At 43.0% G+C, this 24,848-nt stretch overlaps 1 protein-coding gene across 3 annotated transcripts in view; it reads right to left on the reverse strand.

Annotated features, from left to right (window-relative positions):
- Positions 1 to 24,848, reverse strand: part of LOC140740855 (cadherin-11-like) — a 249,554-nt gene that overhangs the window by 17,735 nt on the left and 206,971 nt on the right. For all 3 annotated transcript variants that reach the window (XM_073070420.1, XM_073070418.1, XM_073070419.1), the window contains exons 9-10: positions 21,404 to 21,525; positions 20,359 to 20,464 (exon numbers count right to left, since the gene is read on the reverse strand). In XM_073070420.1, coding sequence (XP_072926521.1) covers positions 20,359 to 20,464; positions 21,404 to 21,525 — 228 coding nt within the window. The remainder of the gene's footprint in view (positions 1 to 20,358; positions 20,465 to 21,403; positions 21,526 to 24,848) is intronic.

The raw sequence follows: 24,848 nt of genomic DNA on the forward strand, positions 1-24,848 counted from the left end.
CTGATCAAAAACAATTGCTATGGAAACAGCAATGAAGAACCCTTCCTTACACACAGAGATGGAGGACCTTCATTGATGGCCTAAACGCCAGCAACAGAACAGGAAGTAAGTTATTGAGTATGCCCGCAAGGAAATGAATCTCAGTGTTTTGTAAGGGGTTTCTTCTTTTAGGTTACTTCTAAAACTAATAAAATGGCTTCTTTGTTATGTTAATAAAAATGGCTTCTTTGTTATGTTAACTGCTGAGAAAGTGCTTCTCTCTCGCAGCTTGTTTGGGTTATAATTACTGATAGAGAGAATTGTATTCATTTGCTAACCAATTGGGATAGATGTTATTCTTTCTTGAGTGTCTGTAAGCTATTGTTTTCGCAGGCTTTGGGGAGAAGGCGCGATGGGGACAGAGAGAGGAGACACGATGCTATAAGCTGGGCAACGGAACGGACCCCGAGCGGGAGTCCGAGGCCCAGGGTCTTCGGCAAGGAGAGGAGATGAGGACAGACTCGAGTAGAGCGTTTGGTCAATCACCGAGGGTGGTCCCATTCGTGGGTCAGCGGGGTTCGGAGGGCATCGACTGGAGGAAGGGGGACCCGGTTCCTTAAGAGCTCCAACGATGTGTGCACAAACTGGTTAATAATAATGGCACCTTTTTCTTTTTTTAAAAACAGTTAAACAGTTCTGATTTTGTCCCTCTACTATCTACATAGTCAAAGTATGATCTATAAAGTGTAGTCATTTAATCGCATATGGTGTACGGTCTGTTATTTTGGCGTGGTGGGGTACATCACACAGCATCTACACAAACTCAGTTACACAGTTTGGCGGGGCCGAAGGCTGCTCCCCCTAGACGGAAGCGAGCTGAGCGAGCCTGAGGCTGACCGGGGGGGCTACAGTTGTGCATAGTGAGATGCACATACTTTAATAATAAATTTTCTTTTGACTTTTCATCAGTCACGGCACCGAGTGCTAGAGTTGGGAAGACATCTTACAACTGTACAAGCCTTTAGACTACATATGCAGTTCCAATCACCCAGCTATACAGGTAGTGAGGGCACCATTGGTCAGAGGGAGGAGGCTGGAGAAAACTTGATGGACCAAATGGCTGAACTCTGCTCCCCTATCTTATGGTCTAAGCTGAAAATGGTGCAGGAAAGGTTCACAAAATAGCAACCTCTACAAGAAGGCTTGAGTTATAAGTAAAGTCTGGTAGGCTGGGACTGTTAAACAGAAGAGGATAAGGAGTGATTTTATTGAGGTTTATAAAATATTGAGGGGTGTGGAAAGGTGAGTGGGCACAATCTTTTCTCCATGTGGGGGTCTCTAAAAGTAGGGGGCACAGGTTTAAGGAGAGAATGGAAATATTTAAAAGGGATATGAGGGGCCAATATGTTCACACACAGAAGGTGGTGGGTAAATGGAACAAGCAGCCAGAGGAAGGATCAGAGGTAGAAACAATTACAATGTTTATAAGACGTTCAGACAGATACAGTACATGGGAAAGAAAGGCCTTGAGGCATATGGGCCAAACCAAATGGGACTAGTTTAGGTAGACATCCTGGTCAGCATGGTTGAGTTGGGCCGAAAGGCCTGATTCCCTGCTAACCAGGACTGTAATTCTGTGGCAAACCGACCTGTAAGGACTGAGTTACTATTGTGTTTTATATTGTCATCTGGGCTTTGAACATCTATGAGAAAAACTTGGCCAGATCAGCCCCTTGCATAGTCACAAAGTTAGGTCACTTCAGTCTTTCCCTTTAGAGAAAGATCACAGTGATCTTCAGAGGACCAGTTACACCAAACCCTGAAATGCCAAGGCACCTTTCCACCATATCCTACAGATCTTGCATGTTTTATTATGGGCAACAAGGAAATGGCAGATGAGTTGAACAGGTACTTTGGATCTGTCTTCACTAGGGAAGACACAAACAATCTCCCAGATGTAATAGTGGCCAAAGGAACTAGGGTAAAGGATGAACTGAAGGAAATTTATATTAGGCAAGAAACGGTGTTGGATAGACTGTTGAGTCTGAAGGCTGATAAGTCCCCGGGACCTGATGGTCTGCATCCCAGGGTACTTAAAGAGTACCCTGGCTCTAGAAATCATGGACGCATTGGTAATCATTTTCCAATGTTCTATAGATTCAGGAACAGTTCCTGCTGATTGGAGGGTGGCTAATGTTGTCCCACTTTTCAAGAGAGGAGGGAGAGCGAAAACAGGGAATTATAGACCGGTTAGCCTGACGTCAGTGGTGGGAAAGATGCTGGAGTCAATTATAAAAAAGGAAATTACAACACATTTGGATAGCAGTAGAAGGATCAGTCCGAGTCAGCATGGATTTATGAAGGGAAAATCATGCTTGACTAATCTTCTGGAGTTTTTTGAGGATGTAACTATGAAAATGGACAAGGGAGAGCCAGTGGATGTAGTGTACCTGGACTTCCAGAAAGCTTTTGATAAAGTCCCACATAGGAGATTAGTGGGCAAAATTAAGGCACATGGTATTGGGGGCAGAGTACTGACATGGATTGAAAATTGGCTGGCTGACAGGAAACAAAGAGTTGTGATTAACGGGTCCCTTTCGGAATGGCAGGCTGTGACCAGTGGGGTACCGCAAGGTTCAGTGCTGGGACCACAGATGATTACAATTTACATTAATGATTTAGATGAAGGGATTAAAAGTAACATTAGCAAATTTGCTGATGACACAAAGCTGGGTGGCAGTGTGAAATGTCATGAGGATGTTATGAGAATGCAGGGTGACTTGGACAGGTTGGGTGAGTGGGCAAATGTATGGCAGATGCAGTTTCATGTGGATAAATGTGAGTTTATCCACTTTTGTGGCAAGAACAGGAAGGCAGATTACTATCTAAATGGAGTCAAGTTAGGAAAAGGGGAAGTACGATGAAATCTAGGTGGTTCTTGTACATCAGTCAATGAAAGCAAGCATGCAGGTACAGCAGGCAGTGAAGAAAGCTAATGGCATGCTGGCTTTTATAACAAGGGGAATTGAGTATAGGAGTAAAGAGGTCCTTCTGCAGCTGTACAGGGCCCTGGTGAGACCCCACCTGGAGTACTGTGTGCAGTTTTGGTCTCCAAATTTGAGGAAGGACATTCTTGCTATTGAGGGAGTGCAGCGTAGGTTCACAAGGTTAATTCCCGGAATGGCGGGACTGTCATATGTTGAAAGATTGGAGCGACTGGGCTTGTATACACTGGAATTTAGAAGGATGAGAGGGGATCTGATTGAAACATATAAGATTATTAAGGGATTGGACACACTGGAGGCAGGAAGCATGTTCCCGCTGATGGGTGAGTCCAGAACTAGAGGCCACAGTTTAAGAATAAGGGGTAGGCCATTTAGAACAGAGATGCGGAAAAACTTTTTCACCCAGAGAGTGGTGGATATGTGGAATGCTCAGCCCCAGAAGGCAGTGGAGGCCAAGTCTCTGGATGCATTCAAGAGAGTGTTAGATAGAGCTCTTATAGATAGCGGGGTCAAGGGATATGGGGAGAGGGCAGGAACGGGGTACTAATTGTGTATGATCAGCCATGATCACAGTGAATGGTGGTGCTGGCTAGAAGGGCCGAATGGCCTACTCCTGCACCTACTGTCTATTGTCTATTTTCTCTCTGCACTGTTTGCCTGTCAAACACTATTTGAGTTCCAGGAGAAGTGATTCCCGGGTTTAGATGTACTTACACAGCTATTTTTCTGCCAGACTTAAAATATTTTTATAAAACATTTGCATAAATATTCATCAGGAGGAGGAGGTGAATGAATCTCGCACAGTTTGAAGGCATCTCATTAACTTTCAACTCATATGCCCAATGTGATCTTCAGTCAAGCAACATGTATAATGCAATAAGCTATTTAATAAGGGCAGAAAATGTCACCACTCTTACACTGCTATGATATGTCATCTCCTTGTGTAGCTATTAATATGGAGAAGGCAGAAATGAGGACTGTTAGAATGGTAGGTTTGTTACAAGTTTAGTGATAGCTTTGGATATTAAAGCTTCATGAAAGCCCCTAGCCGCCTGGTACTGGAACACTAATGAGAGATCATGCCAGGCAGAGAGGGAGCTATAATCTGAGCAGGACTGGAGAGAGGGAGATGTAGATGGGAGTGACTGGGAAGAGTGGGAATTAGATGGGATTGAATCAGAAAGAATAGGGATGTGGCTGGGAGAGAGATGACAATGGGAATGGAATGTAGATGACAGTGGGATGTGGATGAGAGTGGGAATGGGATGTAGATGTGGAGTGAGATGTGGATTTGTAATAGGATGTGAATCTGTAATGGAATGTGGATGGAAATAGGATATGGATGGGAGTGGGATGTGATGGGAGTGAGATGTGAATGTGGAGTGGGATGTGGATGGCAGTGTATTAGAGAGAATAGGATGTGGAAAGTGATGAATCAGAGAGCATGGTATCTGAACAAAAGAGACTGGAGTGAGTGGAATGCAGGAGTTGGAGAAATAGGCATAAAGCTGGTAATGTGGAATATGTACAGAGATCAGTTTAGGGAATAGGAAGTGTATAGGGATTTTAAGACTGAGATACAAAGCCAGCTCTTACATGTGGGAAGGAAACCCATGTCCACACAATGAATCAGTGGTTGGTCATTATCACTAAGACTCACCACAACCTATCAATTTCTCCCCAGTACCAACGTGCAGCAGGAATTGGCCATGGAGTTGTTTGTTATGTCTCCTCTCTCACTGTGAAATGGAGACATCTCTTTCTCCCTTATTAGGGAGAGAGAGAGCCTGTGGAATGTTGAATACTGGGTGAACACGTAGTCTTTGGAGTACTGCAGATCTGTGTCTTTGCTGTTGCTTTGCTCACGCTTGAGTGCTCGGTGGTGGGTGCTGTTGCTTTTTTTTTGCCGGTGGGGGGAGGGGGGATCGTTGCTTCCTGTCGCTTACGTGCAGGACGGAAGGGAGCTGAGGGGAACTTTGGGGATCTAACATTTAACAGTCATTCATTCTTTGGGGGGACTCCTCTGTTTTTTGTGGATGGTTACAAAGAAAAAGCATTTCAGGATGTATATTTTATACATTTCTCTGACATTAAATGGACCCTTGAAACCTTTGAAACCCCAGTTAATCTATTCAATATGGAAACTGTTTTTATAAATGTTTCCCCTTCACTTTCAATGAATGCCTTAAACATACCAACTGTCTACATTATCTATGCCTCTTGTAATATTATAGTCTTCCATATTGCCCCCCACCCCCAGCCTCCATTGCTCCTGACAAGCAAACCATCAAGAGTCATTCACCTTTCCTAATTTTTTGAGTTCTACCCATATCTCCACAGTGGATGAACCCTTTATCATGCCTCTGTGAGTGCAATTGTGATATTGTCCCTGATTGACAATGCAGTTCCCTTGTTTCTGATCCTCCATGCCCACACCTATCTTTTCTAAAGGGACTTTTAGTCTGGCATTTACTGACAAACTTAATTAGTTTGGCTCAACATTGTGGACTGAATAAGATGTTGGTGAGGCCAGGACTGGAGTACTGTGTGCAGTTCTGGTCACCTCTTACAGGAATGAAATCAATATGATTGAGAGAGTCTAGAGAAATTTTATAAGGGTGTTTGCCAGAATTTGGGGACCTGAGTTATTGGAAAAAATAGAATTGGTGAGGACTTTATTGCCTGGAGTGTAGGAGAATAAGGGTGATTTGATGGAGGTATCCAAAAATGATCAAGGGTACAACTAGTGTTTGGGTGACAGGGTGGAGATACATCCCTACCAAAGGAGGTCTGAGGCATTCCTTCCCTCTTCTAGTACCTTTGGACAAGGTGTAGCACCTGTTATTCCCTCGACCAGGTTCATGTGAAGCCATAGGAGCAGGTGAAGGATAGTCACATGAGCAGCTGATGCATATCACAAGTCTTGGTTATGCAACCACTGACAGCAGGCAGACAATCTCTGAAGAGTATTGATAATAGCTGGTGTCATCTATACTGTAAAGACAGTGCCGAGAAGAAGGCAATAGCAAACCACTTCAGTAGAAAAATTTGCCAAGAACAATCATGGTCAAAGACCATGATGGCCCATGTCATACGATATGGCACATGATGGTGATGATAATTGATAGGGTAAATGCAAACAGCCTTTGTCACTGAGATTGGATGGAACAAGAATTAGAGGTAGTAGGTTAAGGGTGAAAGGTGAAATATTTAATAGAAACCTGAGGGGGAACTTCTTCACTCAATGGGTGGTGCAAGTGTGGAATGAACTGCCAGAAGAAGTGGTGGATGCAGAGTAGAATTCAACATTTAAGAGAAAAATGGAAAGGTCTTGTCCTGAAAGGCTGACTATTTATTTCATTTCATAGATGTTGCCTGACCTGCTAAGTTCCTCCAGCATTTTCTGTGTGTTGCCCAAGACTTTTGGCATCTACAGAACCTCTTGTGTCTCCCAATACTGATATGTAAATCACCCTTCACTAGATGTCTTTCCAGTCCTGCAGTTCCTGGAGTGCTTAAAGAAATGGGTCTAGCACTAATGAATTACAACAGCTCTCTCTCAGGTACCTCAGTTCCCTGTTCCATTATGACGGACAGGGAACCATGGTAGCATAGCAGTCAGTGCAATTCTATTACAGCTTGAAGCATTGGGAGTTTGGAGTTCTATTCCAGTGCCATCTGTAAGGAGTTTGTACATTCTCCCCTGCAGAAAGTTGTGAACTCAGTCAGGTCCATCATGGTCATTAGACTCCCGAACATCCAAAACATCTTCACTGAGTGATGCCTCAAGAAGGTGGTGTTCATCATTAACGACCCCCATCAGCCCCAGGACACGCTCTCTTCTCATTGCTACCATCAGGAAGGAGGTGCAGGAGCCTGAAATCACACACTCAACAATTCAGGAATGGCTTCTTCCCCTCTGCCATCTGATTTCTAAATGGACATTGAACCCATGAACACTACCTCACTACGTTTTCCTTTTTTGGTCTCTTTTTGCACTACATATTTAATTTAACATTTTATAAAAATATATATACTTACTGTAATTTACAGTTTTAATTATTATGTATTGCAATGTACTGCTGCTGTAGGACAACAAATTTCACAACATACAGATCAGAATGAGACTCAGGTTTATTATCACGTGATGTAAAATTTGTTAACTTAGCAGCAGTTCAATGCAATACATAACAGAAGAAAAAACAAATCATAGTAATAATAAATAAATAAATTACAGTATATGTATATTAAATAGATTAAAAATCATGCAAAAAACAGAAACAATATATATTAAAAAAGTGAGGTACTGTCCAAGGGTTCAATGTCCATTTAGGAATCAGATGGCAGAGGGGAAGAAGCTGTTCCTGAATCGCTGAGTGTGTGCCTTCAGGCTTCTGTATCTCCTACCTGATGGTAACAGTGAGAAAAAGGCATGCCCTGGGTGCTGGAGGTGCTTAATAAGGGACGCTGCCCTCTGAGACACCGCTCCTTGAAGATGTCCTGGGTACTTTTGTAGGCTAGTACCCAAGATGCAGCCGACTAAATTTACAACCCTCCGCAGCTTCTTTCTGTCCTGTGCAGTGGCCCCCTCCATACCAGACAGTGATGCAGCCAGTTAGAATGCTCTCCACAGTACATCTATAGAAGATTTTGAGTGTATTTGTTGACATGCCAAATCTCTTCAAACTCCATTCTAATGAAGTATAGCCGCTGACTTGCCTTTTTTTATAAATGCATCGATATGTTGGGACCAGGTTAGATCCTCACAGATCTTGACACCCAGGAACTTAAGACTGCTCACTCTCTCCACTTCTGATCCCTCTATGAGGATTGGTCTGTGTTCCTTCATCTTACCCTTCCTGAAGTTCACAATCAGCTCTTTCGCCTTACTGACGTTGTTGCTGCAGCACCACTCCACTAGTTGGCATACCTCACTCCTGTACGCCCTCTCGTCTCCAACTGAGATTCTACCAACAATGGTCATATCATCAGCAAATTTATAGATGGTATTTGAGCTATGCCTAGCCACACAGGCATGGGTATAGAGAGAGTGGAGCAGAGGGCTAAGCACACACCCCTGAGGTGTACCAGTGTTGATTGTCAGCGAGGAGGAGATGTTATCACCAATCCACACAGATTGTGGTCTTCTGGTTAGAAAGTCGAGGATCCAATTGCAGAGGGAGGTATTGAGGCCCAGGTTCTGCAACTTCTCAATCAGGATTGTGGGAATGATATTATTAAAAACTGAGCTACAGTTGATGAACAGCATCCTGACATACGTCGGTGATATTAAACCTGATTCTGATTCTGACTGTGGGTTTACTCCAGGGGCTTTTCAGAAACTCTACACTGCTCACCACCTATTAGACCATAAGACCATAAGACAAAAGAGCAGATTTAGGCTATTCACCCCATTGTTTCTGCCTCTCTTAACTCCATTCTCCTGTTTTCTCCCTTACTAATCAAGAACATATTAACCTCCACAAGGATGGGACAGGTATGAAGGGCTATGGTCCATTGGACTAGGCAGAATAAAAGGTCAGCATGGACTAGATGGGCTGAAAGGCCTGTTTCAGCACTGTAGTGCTCTATGACGCCAAATGCTGTTTTCTTGATTGTCTCCCATTGATTGGGGATCTCCTTATCAGATATCCACAAGGCTGGCAATTCCAATTAAAATCCGATTAACTCCTGATCTCAATGGAGTGCCGCAGACTAGCGAGGACTGTGAAGGATGACCCACCTGCATTCTCCTGGGGATAGAGTTGTCAAGAGGTGACCCAAATTATAGAGGAGTTTGATAGGGCAAATGATACCCTGGAAATTGTTGGACACTAAACCATGGACATTCTCTATTGCATCACTATCTGGTGTGGAGGGGCACTGCACAGGATTGGAAAAGTTGCAGAAAGTTCCAAGCTCACCTAGCTTCATCATGGGCATTAGCCTCCCCAGCATCAAGGACACCTTCAAAAAGGTGATGCCTCAAAAAGGCGGCATCCATCATTTAGACCCCTATCACTTAGGACACGCCCTCCTCTTTGCTACCTTAAGAGGAGATACAGTTGACCTTCACTAATCCGACTACCTGTAATCTGGTTTCTTCGATAATCCGGCACTGATTTCAAATTTTCCGGGCAACCGTACCAATCTGCTGCGCATTGTTTTGGTTGTGCTAGATCTGTTCACGTGTTAGCACACTCTCGTAAGCACAAACAGGCAATTCCTGCTTGTTTTCCTGCATTTATTAATATCATTTGCGTGTGGTGTGGTCGTCCGGCACCCGCCCGTCTCACCCGCCAGCGTACGCGAGGTCAGTCCGCCTTCTCGCCCACCTGCCGGCAGTCACACACTACCCTCTGGCGTCGCCTGGCCGGTACTCCGTTCTCTTCTGCCTACGACCTCAGATCAGATGTGATGACCCGTTGAATTTAAGCAATTTACTAAGCGGAGGAAAAGAAACTAACGAGGATTCCCTCAGTAACTGCGAGTGAAGAGGGAAGAGCCCGGCGCCGAATCCCCGGCCACCCGGCAGTCGCATGAAATGTGGCGTATAGAAGACCTCCTCTCCCTGACTTCTGCTTCTGCTCACCTAGATGTGGTGCCACCAACATCGTCAATTTTAGAAGAAACTGCTGTGCCACTTTCAGCACCAGTTCCTGATGCTTTACTCATTTTTCAAGATGAAGATGTTGATGATCCTGACAACCCCACACTTGCAGACATGTAACTTTGCCTGAAGGTTTATTAAACGTCTCACTTTAGAAGCGGAAGTGCTCAACTGTTCTGTGTAAGTTAATTCCTGTACATTTACCTGTACCCTTTATTTTACCCTTTATTTTAAAGTATATTACTTTATTAAAATTTCACCTGCTACTCATTTAATATTTCTGTTTCATTATTATCTAAATTGTACTGATCTACATGATATTTTAAAGATATGATCAGGTGGTTAGCTATTGCTTATTGGGATCCTTCTGTAATTTGGCGTTTCCACTAATCCGGCACACCGCAGGTCCCAGAGGTGCCGGATTAGTGAAGGTCGACCTGTACAGGAGCCTGAAGACACACACTCAGTGTTTCAGGAACAGCTTCTATACACCTCTGCTTTCAGTTTTCTGGATGGACAACGAAACTCTTTTAAACTACCTCATTATTTTTTTTTTGCACTACTTAGGCACATACAGTATATAATAGCTATGGGGCCTCAGACCTTCTGTAGTAAGTTTATGTATTGAACTGTACTGCTGCAAAAAAAAACTTATTTCATGACATATAAGAGTGATGATAATCCTGATTCTGCTATGGGTCTCTATTATGCACTGAGAGTGGGAGGGGGGCAAGAAGAGGGGAATCATGGTTGGGAAGAGGGGAAGGGAGAGGGGAGGGAGCGGGAAGCACCAGAGACATTCTGTAATTACCAATAAACCAATTGTTTGGAGTCAAATGACTTTGCCTGGTGTCTCAGGGCTGGGTGTGTTGGCACCCATGCCAACCCACATGCCCCAGCACTCCTACACTGCCACCTGTACCACACCGTGGTGCTCGACCATCACCATTCCCAACATCCTTTGTTTCCTCTAGATCAAAGGTGTCAAACTCATTTTGGATCATGGGCCGGATTGAGCAAAATGCAGCTTCATGCGGGCCGGATCAGTCGGACGCGTGCGAACGCAGCTTTCGTTGCCTCCGTTTTTTCAGCCTGCTCTCATGTGTCTCAGTCTCTGCTATAACTACAAAGTGTTTCACTTTACAAATTCCGTTTCTTATGAAGAAGACTGCCGAGCAAGACTGCCGAATAAACACTAAAAGCCCTGAAAACCTGGTACCTGAATAAACTCAGCATTAGCCATATCATACGCCATAGGCGCTTCGATTACTGGGGCCAGCTTTAATAGGAATTAGATATTATCTCGCGGGCCAAAGATAATTCCACCGCGGGCCGGATTTGGCCCGCGGGCCTTGAGGTTGACATATATGCTCTAGATTTAGAAACTCATTCTCCGCTCCACATTGTCAAATACAGACTGTGCAAACTTAGACATCCTAGTTATATATATGTACCTAAGACTTCTGCAGTGGACTGTAAATTTCTTATTGTAACTTATAGACTTTATTATTATGCATTGCAATGTACTACTATTGCAAACATCAATATCTCACCGTATGCCAGTGAGATTAAACTTGCTTCTGATTCTGATTCTACTCTCTCCCACTGGGCAGAAGATACAAAAGCCTGAAAGCACGCATCATCAGCCTCAAGGACGGTTCTTAACCCACTGTTATCTTGGAAGGGCCCTCTGTGTGATAAGCTCGATTCTTAGCCTCACTAGCTACCTTGTGATGATCTTGGACCTTACCGTTTGCATGTACTACAATCCTGGTATCTTTTATACTTTATTCTGCATTGTTATTGTTTCACCTTGTTCTGATTCAATTCACTGTGCCTCCAACTTCTAATAGACTGCTGCCCACATTTTGCCATTAAGAACTGGACACTGGTTCACAATAAAAAGCCAAACAAAGTATATTTCTTAAAAGCTTAACTTATCGTCAAAAGCTTTGATGCTTTAGAAAGGTCACTGCAGCTGTAGTAGAAAGCTGAGGTTAGTAATAAACCTCTAGGGCCCTGGAAAGTGAATGTCCAATGCAAAATGAATATTCACACATAGAACTGTTTTGCAAATGTTTTGAAGTCTCCCCTAACACTTCCACTGGAATTCTTGCCAATCAGAAAATTGAACCGGGTTCTTTGGTTCTCATTATCCCCAATTCAGTTGTTGTTTTGCACCATACTTCATGTATGGTATGGTCACTCACAGGGAACACAGAACACGTAACAGCACCGGCCCTTCGGTCCACAATGTTATGTCAACCTATATAACTTACTCCACAATCAATCTAACCATTCCTACACAGTACATAACTCTCCATTGTTCAATCACCATATGCCTATCTAAGAGTTTCTTGAAGTCCCTAAAGTATCTGCCTCTACCACAACCTGGCAGTCTGTTACAGGTGCCCACCATTTTCTATATTAAAAACCTACCTCTGACATACACCTCCTCCCCTCCCCACCAATACTCCTTTCACTCAAAACAGCAAATTTCACATCCTATAAGACAGTGATGATCAACTTGATTTTGATTAAATTGCACCAAACAACTGTCTGGTATTTTTAGACACGGGACATCCTTCAGCTGTCGTGAGGCCGAGTGTGTATTAATATAAGTAAGCACCAATCTTCAAAAAAATCTTTTCAAATGTAAATTAAACAGACTGCTCAGTTCTCAAATTAAAAAGACAGCTCTGTAAACAAGCAGAACAATCTACAGAGCCCAGATACTGACCTACAGCAGGGGGGCCAGTAGAGAGATACGGCAACAGGCCTGTGTAAAACAATGAGCTGTATTAATTGGCCTACATCAAAGCAGGCTCTAGACAACTTCCACTCAGTTTTTTTTACACATACATGACAGAGATCATGAAAGGCCCCAGAACAGTCTGATTGTTTTGTCACTGAGAACATCAAGCATAGGTATCTTTGCTCTATTTATTGGTAGTTCGGAGATTTATAGACCATGCTTCTGGCTTATTTATTTAGTAATTTTATTTAGAGACATGGGGCAGAATAGTCCATTCAGGCCCTTCAAGCCAAAGCAAACAACCCCCTATTCAAAATGATCCTAACCACAGGACAATTTACAATGACCAATTAACCTACTTGCATTACAGGGTGGAGATATGTCTCTACCAAAAGAGGAGTAAGGCACTCCTTCCCTCCTTCACCCTTGGGCAAGGTGAAGCACCTGCTTGGTACCCCGATCAGGGTCACGTGAAGCAATGGGAGCCGGTAATGGATGGTTGTAGGAGCAACTGGGGCAAATCACAAATCCTGGTTATGCGACCACCAACACAGTAGTTATGCAACCACTGAAGTGTATTGATAATGGCTGGCATCACCTGCCTTGTAAAGACATTGCCCCGAAGAAGGCAATAGCAAACCACTCCTGTAGAAAATTTTGCCAAAAGCAATCATGGTCATGGGCACCATGACTGTCCATGTCATATGACATGGCACATAATGATGATGTCATACAACATGGCAGATAATGATGATGATGATGATGATGGATTAATCTACTAACTGTTATGACTTTGGACAGTGGGAGGAAACCACAAATTGCATGGGGAGGAGGTACAATCCCCTTACAGGAGACACTGGGATTGAACTCTGAACTCCAATGCCCTGAGCTGTAATAGTGTTGTGCTAACTGTTACACTACTGTGATGCCCAACACCCAGCCTTCAATACACTCATCTTCATTGTCAAGGGCTTCTGTCCTCAGTAGCGTTTAGACCATCCATGTGAATTAATTTATCTCAAGAAAAAGGGTTTGAATATTTTGAGGCATCTTGTCAGGTCTGATGTGCTCCCACTGAAAAAATGAGATTTGATGTAACTATTTGTCAGCACTGAAAATCAGTATTCTATAACAACTGAAATCATATCACCTGCTGTTACCTTTGTCTTTAATGGTATAAAAATTCTTTTTTTTTTTCAGTCTATTGAGATTGAGATTGTACTGAGAGCTTCTCCCAAGAGATAGCTAGGTCCCCTCTGTCTGCTGTTTTGAATAAAAGGACTTTTTCCATCTTAAACCTCTGATCTCTGAGTGACCCATTCACAATCATAGATCCAACACTCTGCTCAACTTTAGGATCATAAACTGTACAGTACAGAATCCAAGTACCTTTCCAAGTGCTTTTTCAACATTGTAATTGTATTATAAGACCATAAGACATAGGAGCAGAATTAGGTCACTTGGCCCATTGTGTCTGCTTTGCCATTTCATCATGGCAGATACATTTACACTCTAGCCCTAATTTCCTCTCTTCTCCCTGTATTCCTTCATGCCCTGACTAATCAAGGATCTATCAATGATTGCCTTAAATACACCCAAAGCAACTATTTCCATAAAGACTACTCATCATACTCTTGCCCTGGTATACTTACAAAAAAGTGTCAACCAGAGAGAAGGTTCTGAGGTTATCATAATGAGAGAGAAGGTTCTTGGGAAACTGAAAAGTCTGAAGGTAGATAAGTCATTGGACCAGATGGTGTAAACAGCAGGATTCTGAAAGAGATGGCTGAAGAGATCATGGAGGGATTAGTAATGATCATTAGATTCTGAAATGGTTCCGGAAGACTGCAAATGTTACTCCATTCTTCATGAAGGGAGAGAGCCAGAAAAAACAAAATTATAGGGTAGCTAGTCTGACCTCAGTAGTTGGGAAGATGTTAGAATCAATTATTAAGGATGAGGTCTCAGGGTACTTGGAGGCACATGAAAAAACAGGCTGTAGTCAGCATGGTTTCCTCAAGGGAAAATCTTGCCTGACAAATCTGTTGAAATTCTTTGAAGAAGTAACAAGCAGGATGGACAAAGGACAATCAGTGGATGTTGTATACCTGCATTTTCAGAAGGCCTTTGACAAGGTGCCACATATGAGGCTGCTTGACAAGCTACAAGCCCAAGGTATTACAGGAAAGTTTCAGGCATGGATAAAGCAGTGGCTGATTGTCAGGAGGGAAAGAGTGAGAATAAAGGGAGCCTTTTCTGACTGGCTGCTAGTGACTAGTGGTGTTTCATAGGGGCTTGTGTGGGAACCAATTCTTTTTACGCTATATGTCAAGGATTTAGATGATGAAATTGATGGCTATGTTGAAAAGTTTGTAGATGATATGAATAGGAGGAGTGGCAGATAGTTTGCAGGAAGTAGAGAGGCGACAGAAGGACTTAGACAGATTAGGAGAATGGGCAAAGAAATGGTAGATGGAACATAGTGTTGGGAAGTGTATCTGGTGGAAGAAATGAAGGTGTTGAATATTTTCTAAATGAAGAGAAAATATTTTTTTTTTAAATGGAGGCACAGAGGGATTGTGCAGGATTCCCTAAAGGTTAATTTGCAGGTTGAGTCTGTGGTGAGGAAGGCAAACACAATGTTAGCATTCATTTCAAGAGGATAGGAATATAAAAGCAAGATGTAATGTTGAAACTTTATAAAACACTGGTGAGGCTTCACTTGGAGTATCGTGAACACATTTGGGCCCCTTATATTTGAAAGGATGTGCCAAAACAGGAGAGGGTACAAAGGAGATTCATGAAAATGATTCCAGTATTGAATGGCTTGTCAAATGAAGAGCGTTTGATTGCTCTGGGCCTGTATTCACTAGAATTTAGAAGAATGATGGGTGACCTGATTGAAAACAATCGAATGGTGAATGGTGGTGGAGAGGACATTTGCTATGGTTGGACAGTCTAAGACCAAAGGACACAGCCTCAGATTAGAGGGGTGTCCTTTTAGAACAGAGTTTAACTTTTGTGTGGATGCAGTTGTCCCTGTTAGAACTGTTCGCTGCTATCCCAATAATAAGCCCTGGATCACTAGTCACATCAAAGGCCTCCTAAACCAGAAGAGGAGGGCCTTTAAAGATGGTGATCGGTTGGAGCTTAAAAGAGTTCAGAAGGAACTCAGAGTACAGATAAGGGGGACAAAGGAGCAGTATAGGAGGAAGCTAGAACAAAAGCTGCAGAAAAAAAGCATGAAGGAGGTGTGGGATGGGATGAAGATCATCACCGGATGCGGTGCGAAGCGGGGGGCGAACATAAGTGGAGATGTGGAGAAAGCGAACCAGCTGAACAACTTCTTCAACAGGTTCGACAGCTCAATCTCATCCTCACCGCAGAAATCCACACCAGGCTTACTTCCCTCACAGGAAAATAGCCACTCACAGGAGACCTTGCCCAAGATTACGGCTGCACAGGTGGAAGGTCAACTGAGGAAGATCTGTACCAGCAAGGCGGCTGGACCGGATGGAGTTTCCCCACGATTACTGAGGGCCTGTGCGACTGAGCTGGGAGAACCACTACAGCGCATCTTCAACATGAGCCTGGAGCAGAGAAGAGTACCCAGACAGTGGAAAACATCCTGTATTGTCCCAGTACCGAAGAAACCACAACCAAAGGAGTTGAATGACTTCAGACCTGTTGCCTTGACGTCGCACGTGATGAAGACCATGGAGCGGCTGATAATACAGAATCTGAGGCCACAAACCAGGCACGCCCAGGATCCTCTTCAGTTTGTGTATAAGGAGAAGGTGGGAGTGGAGGATGCTATCACGTATTTGCTGCACAAATCACTCTCTCACCTAGATGGGGTCAGTTTTGCTGTGAGGATTACATTCCTTGACTTCTCTAGTGCCTTTAACACCATCCAGCCCAAGATCTTAAGGCACAAACTAATGGAGATGGGAGTAGACTCTCACATGGTAGATTGGATAGTGGACTACTTGACAGATAGACCTCAGTATATGCGGTTGGGAGACTGTAGATCTGACACGGTGGTCAGCAGCACAGGAGCGCCGCAGGGAACCGTACTCTCTCCGGTCCTGTTCACCCTGTACACATCAGACTTCCAACATAACTCGGAGTCCTGCCATGTGCAGAAGTTCGCTGATGACACGGCCATAGTGGGGTGTGTCAGGAATGGACAGGAGGAGGAGTATAGGAAACTGATACAGGACTTCGTGATATGGTGCAACTCAAACTACCTGCGTCTCAATATCACCAAGGCCAAGGAGATGGTGGTGGACTTTAGGAGATCTAGGCCTCATATGGAGCCAGTGATCATTAATGGAGAATGTGTGGAGCAGGTTAAGACCTACAAGTATCTAGGAGTACAGTTAGACGAGAAGCTAGACTGGACTGCCAACACAGATGCCTTGTGCAGGAAGGCACAGAGTCGACTGTACTTCCTTAGAAGGTTGGCGTCATTCAATGTCTGTAGTGAGATGCTGAAGATGTTCTATAGGTCAGTTGTGGAGAGCACCCTCTTCTTTGTGGTGGCGTGTTGGGGAGGAAGCATTAAGAAGAGGGACGCCTCACGTCTTAATAAGCTGGTAAGGAAGGCGGGCTCTGTCGTGGGCAAAGTACTGGAGAGTTTAACATCGGTAGCTGAGCGAAGGGCGCTGAGTAGGCTACGGTCAATTATGGATAACTCTGAACATCCTCTACATAGCACCATCCAGAGACAGAGAAGCAGTTTCAGCGACAGGTTACTATCGATGCAATGCTCCTCAGACAGGATGAAGAGGTCAATACTCCCCAATGCCATTAGGCTTTACAATTCAACCGCCAGGACTTAAGAACTTTTTAAAAGCTATTATTAATGCTTTTTGAGATAGTGATTTAGATGCATATCATATTTTTTACTGAGTTAAGTATTGTATGTAATTAGTTTTGCTACAACAAGTGTATGGGACATTGGAAAAAAGTTGAATTTCCCCATGGGGATGAATAAAGTATCTATCTATCTATCTATCTAAGAGGAATTTCTTCAGCTGGAGAGTGGTGAATCTTTGGAATTTTTTGCCACATGTAACTGTGGAGGCCAAGTTTTCGTGTATATTTAAGGCAGAGTTTGACGGAGTCTTATTTGATCACATCATGAAGGAATACAGGGAGAAAACAGGAGATTGGGGCTGACAGGAAAATTGGATCAGCCATGATGAAATGTCGGAGCAAACTCAATGGGCTAAATTGCCTAATTCTGCTCCTATTTCTTATGGGCTTACGGTCTTATAGCTCAGGTTGAAGGGAATGACAAGGGAGCAGAGGAAGAGATGGGGAGAGAAGTTGGTCGGAGGGACAGCACTATATTGCATTTGGAGTTTGAGGACTTAGTACGTTACCAAAGACTTTCAGCAAATTTCTACAGATGTACATGGAGAGCACACTAACTGATTGCATTATTGTCTTCTATGAGGGGGCCACTTCACAGGATCGGAAAAAGCTATAGAAAGTTGTAAACTCAACCAGCTTCAGCATGGGCACTAGGTACCCTAGAATCGAGGACATCTTCAAAAAGAGATGCCTGAAAAAGGCGGCTTCCATCATTAATGTCCCTGGTCACCCAGGACATGCTGTCTTCCCATTGCTTCCATGGAGGAGGAGTTGTAGGTGCCTGAAAGCACACACTCATCATTTCAGGAATAACTTCTTTCTCTCTGCCATCAGATTTCTGAATGGATAATAAACTATTGTAGACTACCTCACTTTTTTGCTCTCATTTTCACTACTTATTATATATATATATATAGTAATTTAGTTTTTTTTAAAACTACATATTGCAACGTACTGCTGCCACAAAATACAAACTTTGTAGCATATTTGATGACATATGCCAGTGATATTAAACCTGATTCCGATTCTGAGGGGTTTTGTGGAGTAAGAGGACAGATGTAGAGAGACACCTACTAAACGCTGAAGGAACAAAGCAGGTCAGGCACCATAAATCAAAAGAAATAAAGCCGATGCTTTGGACCAAGACCCTTCATCAGGACTGATGAAGAGAGAGTGTTGAAGGGGTAGTGATCAAGGTTGGTATACCAGTATGCAGTACTCAGGAGGAACAAGGATGTTGGAGATGTTGTCTTTGGAATAATAAGTGTGTTTCCTCAAGTAATATTTAAAAAAAACCTTGGAATTTTTATTTGTGCTTCAAGGCAGGGCAAGTTTTCCAAATATTTATGAACACGAGATTCTGCGAAAGATGGAAATCTAAAGCAACACCCACAAAATGCTGGAGGAATTCAGCAAATCAGGCAGCATCATGGAGAGGAGTAACAGCTGATGTTTTGGGCTGAGACCCTTCATCAGGACAATATCGTCCCCATATTTATACAAGATGAACAAACATTTTTTGTTAGTGTTCAGTGGGTTGACCAGCCTATGCGAGGGAAACGAAAGATGATGATTCAGGTTGAGGCATTACAAATGATGTGGGTTTTCAACCCAAAATGTCAACAGATCATTCTCCTCACAGATGCTGCTCGACCTCCAGCCGATTGCTTGTTGCTTCAGATTTCAGTCTTCCGCATCCCCTGTGTACTCGATTATTTTCAATCAAACACAGAAATCATCTGTTCATTGTGAGAAATTACTGAGCATTGTAATGGAGCTTAGAAAAATAGAGGACTATGGGTAACCCTAGGTAATTTCTAAAGTAAGTACATGTTCGGCACAACATTGTGGGCTGAAGGGCCTGTATCGTGCGGTAGGTTTTCTATGTTTCTATCAACTGGTTGTGTTTCCAATAATCAGTTTCCAAGAGTACAAGGGGACGTAATTTGATGGTGATTGGAAGAAAGAATAGGGAGAATGTCAGAGATAGTTTTTTTTTACACAGAGAGCGGTGGTTGCATGGAATGTGCTGCCAAGAGTGGGGGTAGAGGAAGATACACTGGGGAGATTTAAGAAACTCTTGGACAGGCACATGGGATGATAGAACAACGGAGGGCTATGTAAAATGAAAGGGTCAGATTGATCTTAGAGTAGGTTAGAAGTTTGACGTTGTAGGCTGAATGGCCTGTTCTGTGCTGTACTGTTCTACGTTCTATATTCTAAAAGTATTTCAGTGGGGTAAAGTAGTTAAGATATTTACTTTCCCACAGACTCCTAATCTGGCAACTCAGCTAAACACTCATCTTCATTCCCAACCCTGTGGTATGACACCTCGGCTTCTCTGTAATCTCCTCCAGCCTACAGCTCACCAATATCTCCATGGTCCTCCAGTTCCACATTGCTCCAGCTTGTAGACGATCACTAAACCAACAGTAGAAGCAACATCTTCAGCTTCCATGGTCCTACACTGGAATACCAACACTGAAGCTGTCTGCTTCTTCTGAACCAGAATCAAAACCATGTTTATTATCTCTGACATATGCTGTGAAATTTGATGCTTTGTGGCAGCAGTACAGTGCAAGACAAAAAGAATTACAATAATAACACAAATAAATAAGTGCGAAAGAGGAATTGTGAGGCAGTGTTCATGGGTTCAATGATAGTCCAGAAATCTGATGGCATTGGGGAGGAATCAACAAGTACAAACAAGCTGGTTGGGTAGCATCCGTTGAAACAAGCAGTCAACGTTTCGGGCCGAGACCTGAGGAAGCTGTTTCTAAAATATCTGAGTGTGTGTCTTCAGGCTTCTCTATTTCCTTCCTGATGATAGTAATGAGAAGATGGTGAGGGTTCTTAAAGATGGATGCCACCTTTGTGAGACTCCACCTCTTGGAGATGTCTTCAATGATTGAGAAGCTTGTGCCTGTGATAGAGCTGGCTGTGTCTACAACCCTCTCCCTCTGATGGAGCAACTTAAAGCCTGTCCTTTTGGGTAGGCTTGTAATCATTTGACCACCACTGCTTCACATGACTTGGCGTCAAGTTCTGATGGATGATAATCCTCTGAAACAAGTAAGAATGTTTTTCAAAACTATACAGAGTGCTGACAAAAAACAATGAACACTTACCACCACTCGGTGTTACTGTAAAATTTTGATTTTGTGCCATGCTAAAGGAGAACTTTGGTCCATTGGCATTTTCATCTCTGTCTACGCTCTTAATTGTGTGAATGAGCTGCAACAGGGAAGAGAAAGCTAAGATTTAATCTATGTTCATTAATTGCAATGAATGGACGTTGGCTGTTCCCATCTGAAGACAATTAATTAACAACATTTACCTTTTTAACATAGCACATAGAACATTACGGCACAGTGCAGGCCCTCAGTGTTGTGCTGAGCTTTTAATCTACTTTAAGATCAATCTAACCTTATTCTCCTACATAACCCTCAATTTTACTTCCACATATGTGCCTGTCTCTTAAGGACTCTTAATGTATATGTCTCTGTCACCAGCCCTGGCAGCGTACACCGTGCACCCACCATTCTGAATGTAAAGACCTTACCTCTGATATCCCTACCCTACCATACTTTCCTCCAATCACCAAAAAATTATGCTCGCTTGTATTAGCCATTTCCACCCTGGAAAAAAAATATTCTGGCTGTCCACTCAATTTATGCCTTGTACACCTCTATTATTCTTAATGGCCACTTCTCCAAAAGGACGCAGAGGGCTTGGAGACTTGCATGCCTCAATAACCCGGAGAGCTATGATGGATGGAGTCAGGGCCTTGTGCTATGGCTCTTGGTAGGGTCACCATGCCAAACAGGTCAAAAGGTAGTGTGTCCTCCAGATCTGGGGGTTCAACACAGGGCTTATAACTCTGGTCAAAAAACAATTGTGTTACAGAAACAGCAATGAAGAATTCTTCAATACAGGTAGAGATGGAGGATCTTCATTGCTGCCCTAAACATCAGCAAAAATTGACGTAACAGGCAGTAAACAAGTAATGGTCACTATAGCGTTCCAGCATTATGAGATACTGTATATATTCCACAATCCCAAAGGCCATACATGAGAAACCATTAACTTTCCATTATCTCATTCACTCCATTCCCGCATTTTCTGTGGAACGATTCTGCAGAATGTCGGCGGAGGTTACTCAAAGACACCCACCTTTCCTGAATTTGCATTTTCACACATATCCACCTCATAAGGCTCTGCGAGTTCCGGTGCGTTGTCGTTGATGTCGCGGATTCTAATGGCTACCTGAGCACGCGATTTGTGAACGTGGTTGTCTGCAAAGAGAACAAGTTCAACTTAATAATACCGAACAACATTCTGGCAGGGGAAAAACTGGTCCAAGAAGAACATCCTCAGCTGCTCCAATCGATCTGTACTAAAGTCTCTTATCTCTGGAATCAGTTCAATAAATCTCTACTGCACCATCTTTAAAAACATTTTCCCTGAAGTGCTGCACCTAAGATTCCAGCTGTGGTTCAACCAATATTTTATTAAGGTTTCTTGTAAGTCCCTTGTTCTTGTACTCAATGCCTTGATTTATAACCCACAGGATACCAGAGGCTTTGTAACCTTTTGGCACATTGGCCTTCATAAATTAAAGTACTGAGTACAGAAAATGGGATGTTATGTTGAAGTTGTATAAGATATTAGTAAAGCCTAATTTGGAGTAGTGTGTGCAGTTTTGGTCACCCACCTACAGGAAAGATGTAAATAAAGTTGAAAGTGTATAGAGAAAATTTACAAGAATATTGCCAAACCTGGATGACCTAAGTTACTGTATATGGAAAGATTGAGTAGGTTAGACATTATTCCTCGGAATGTAGAAAACTGAGAGGACAATTGATAAATTTATACAAAATTATGAGGGGTATAGATAGGGTAAATGCATACAGGCTTTTTCCACTGAGGTTGGGTGGGACTACAACTTAGAGGTCATGGGTTAAGGGTGAAAGGTGAACAGTTTAAGGAGAGCGTGAGGGAAAACTTCTTATCTCAGTGGGTCATGAGAGTGCGGAACGGGCTATCAGTGCAAGTGGTGCATGTGAGTTTGGTTTCAACGTTTAAGAGAAGTTTGGATGGACAGGGACATGGATGGTAGGTGTATGAAGGACTATAGTCCCAGTGCAGGTCAATGGGAGTAGGCAGTTAAAATAGTTGGCATGGATTAGATAGGCTGAACTTATGCTGTACTTTTCAATGACTCCATTACCACCTTTCCAGCCAGTTAAACCCCTTCCAATGAATAGCATACAAACATCCTCAATCTCTCATATATAACGTATTTATCTCTTTTATCTCTTTTCTCCCAAAATATGACACACTGCATTTCTTAGTAACTAATGTCATCTGCCATCTTGCTGCCTATATCATAAGCTGGTGTGTATTTCCTCACAGTCTCTCTCCTTTTTTGTGTAATCTGCTGATCTGCAAATTGTGCTCTTTTTCATTAGGGACATGAGGAGATTTGGTATGTCACCAAAGACTCGAGCAAATTTCCACAGATGTACCATGGAGAGCAATCTGACTAGTTGCATCACAGCCTGGTATGGAGGGGCCACTCTACAGGATCGGAAAAAGCTGCAGGAAGTTGTAAACTCCACCAGCTTCATCATGGACACTAGCCTCCCCGATATTGAGAACATCTTCAAAAGGTGATGCCTCAGAGAGTCGGCATCCATCTCAGAGGATCCTTAGCACCCAGAACATGCCCTCTTCTCATTACTACCATTAGGGTGGAGGTACAAGACCCTGAAGATAGACACACGGCATTTCAGGATCTGATTACTCCTCTCCGGCAACAGATTTATGAACAGTCCATGAACATGATATCACCATTTTTATGCTCTTTTTTTGCAGTACTGATTCATTTTTTATATATTTCTTATTGTAATTTATAGTATTTTATGTCTTGCACTGTACTGCTGCCACAAGACAACAAATTTCATAATATATGTCAGTGATAACAAACTTGATTCTGATTCTAATTCTGGTTCTGACATCAAATCGTTAATATATGATCTACAGTATATATACATGGCTCTTGGTTGAATACTTGCCACTGATGCACAGAGGATACAAAGTGCTCTGTTACTGGCATTCTGACACAACAAAGGGGTGAAAGGCATTACTGAATGCTGGAATTTCACTGCGGCAGTACAACAGCCTGCTTTCAAGTGTGGTGATCCTGCAATACAGTGCTCCATCCTGCTACGTACAGCAAGAACATAAACAGAGTAGTATGACTGAGTCATGTTAGTAACAGCGTGCGCTGAAAGCAACTTACAGCGTGGGGGAAATGAACCGGAACGCCGAGGTGAAAGACAGGCACACTCAGAATCCCTCGCCCATAAAAGAGAGCCCTCCGCACATTGGAGGGCCAATCAATTCACTGCGTGATCATTCGGATACGATTGACATCCAGTCTTAACTGGACCCACAATCTCACAATTACAATTAAAATTTTGCGCACCAGCTTAGAGAACATGCAATATTTCCCATACTGATCTCTATGAAAATTGCACTCAGCCGATTCTACTGCTGTCTTGGTAGTAATGCCATGGAATTGTAAGGACGCTGGAGGTAAAACCCCACTCTATGTTTGAAAAGGACTTTGCTTGAAGGAAGGTGTAGCAGTGTCGCATCCAAGTCCATTGTTACGTCAAAATAACCATGCAAGTTTTATACAGTGGTTCAGAGACTTGTGGTGTGATAGGCCTTCATGAGTTGGGGGATTGAGTTTGAGAGCCGTGAGGTAATGTTGCAGCTGTATAAGACCGTGGTTAGACCACACTTGGAGTATCCTGTTCACTTCTGCTTACCTCATTATAGGAAAGATCTGGAAGCTTTAGAGAAGGTGCAGAGGAGAATTACCAGGATACCTAGAGAACATGCATTATGAGAAAAGGTTGAACGAGCTAAGGCTTTTCTTTTTAAAATGAGAGGTAGCTTGATAGAGGTGTAGGGGATGATTAGAGGCATAGATAGATTGGCCAGCCTGCGCCCTTTTCCCAGGGCATAAATGGCTAATAACAGAGAGCAGAATTTTAAACTGATTGGAGTAAGGTATGGAAGGGGTGTCAGAGGAATGTTTTTGTACAGAATGAATGGAACATGTTGCCTAGGGTGGTGATGGAGGCCGGGAGATTAGGAGCATTTAAGAGACTCTTTGATGAAAGAAAAATAGAAGCTCATGTGGGAGGGAAGTGTTTTATTAAACTTAGTTTAGGTTGAAAGGTCAGCATAACATCATTGGCTGAAGGGCCTTTATGATTTCGTACTGTTCTATGTTCTTCTAATTGAAGAAACTGCTCCTCATCTCGGTCCTAGATCCCTTGCCCTGTAACTTGAGATAGTGTTCAAACAGAATGTAAGAGTACCTTCAGTACTTATGAAGAATGAGTTTGGCTGGTTAATATTGCCAGGCAATCAATGCTGGTGGAATTAAATGCTCACTAGGTGACACTCTGTTGGAGTAAATCTACACAGTGATGTGTTGCACCTTTGATGTCAAATGAGAGGCTTTGACCTTGTATATCTTACTCACAGGATTCAATTTTCTGATAAATAATCCAGCCAAACATCTGTGCAGTTTGAGCTC

This window comes from Hemitrygon akajei, chromosome 17 (genome assembly GCF_048418815.1).
Source record: "Hemitrygon akajei chromosome 17, sHemAka1.3, whole genome shotgun sequence".
NCBI lineage: Eukaryota > Metazoa > Chordata > Chondrichthyes > Myliobatiformes > Dasyatidae > Hemitrygon > Hemitrygon akajei.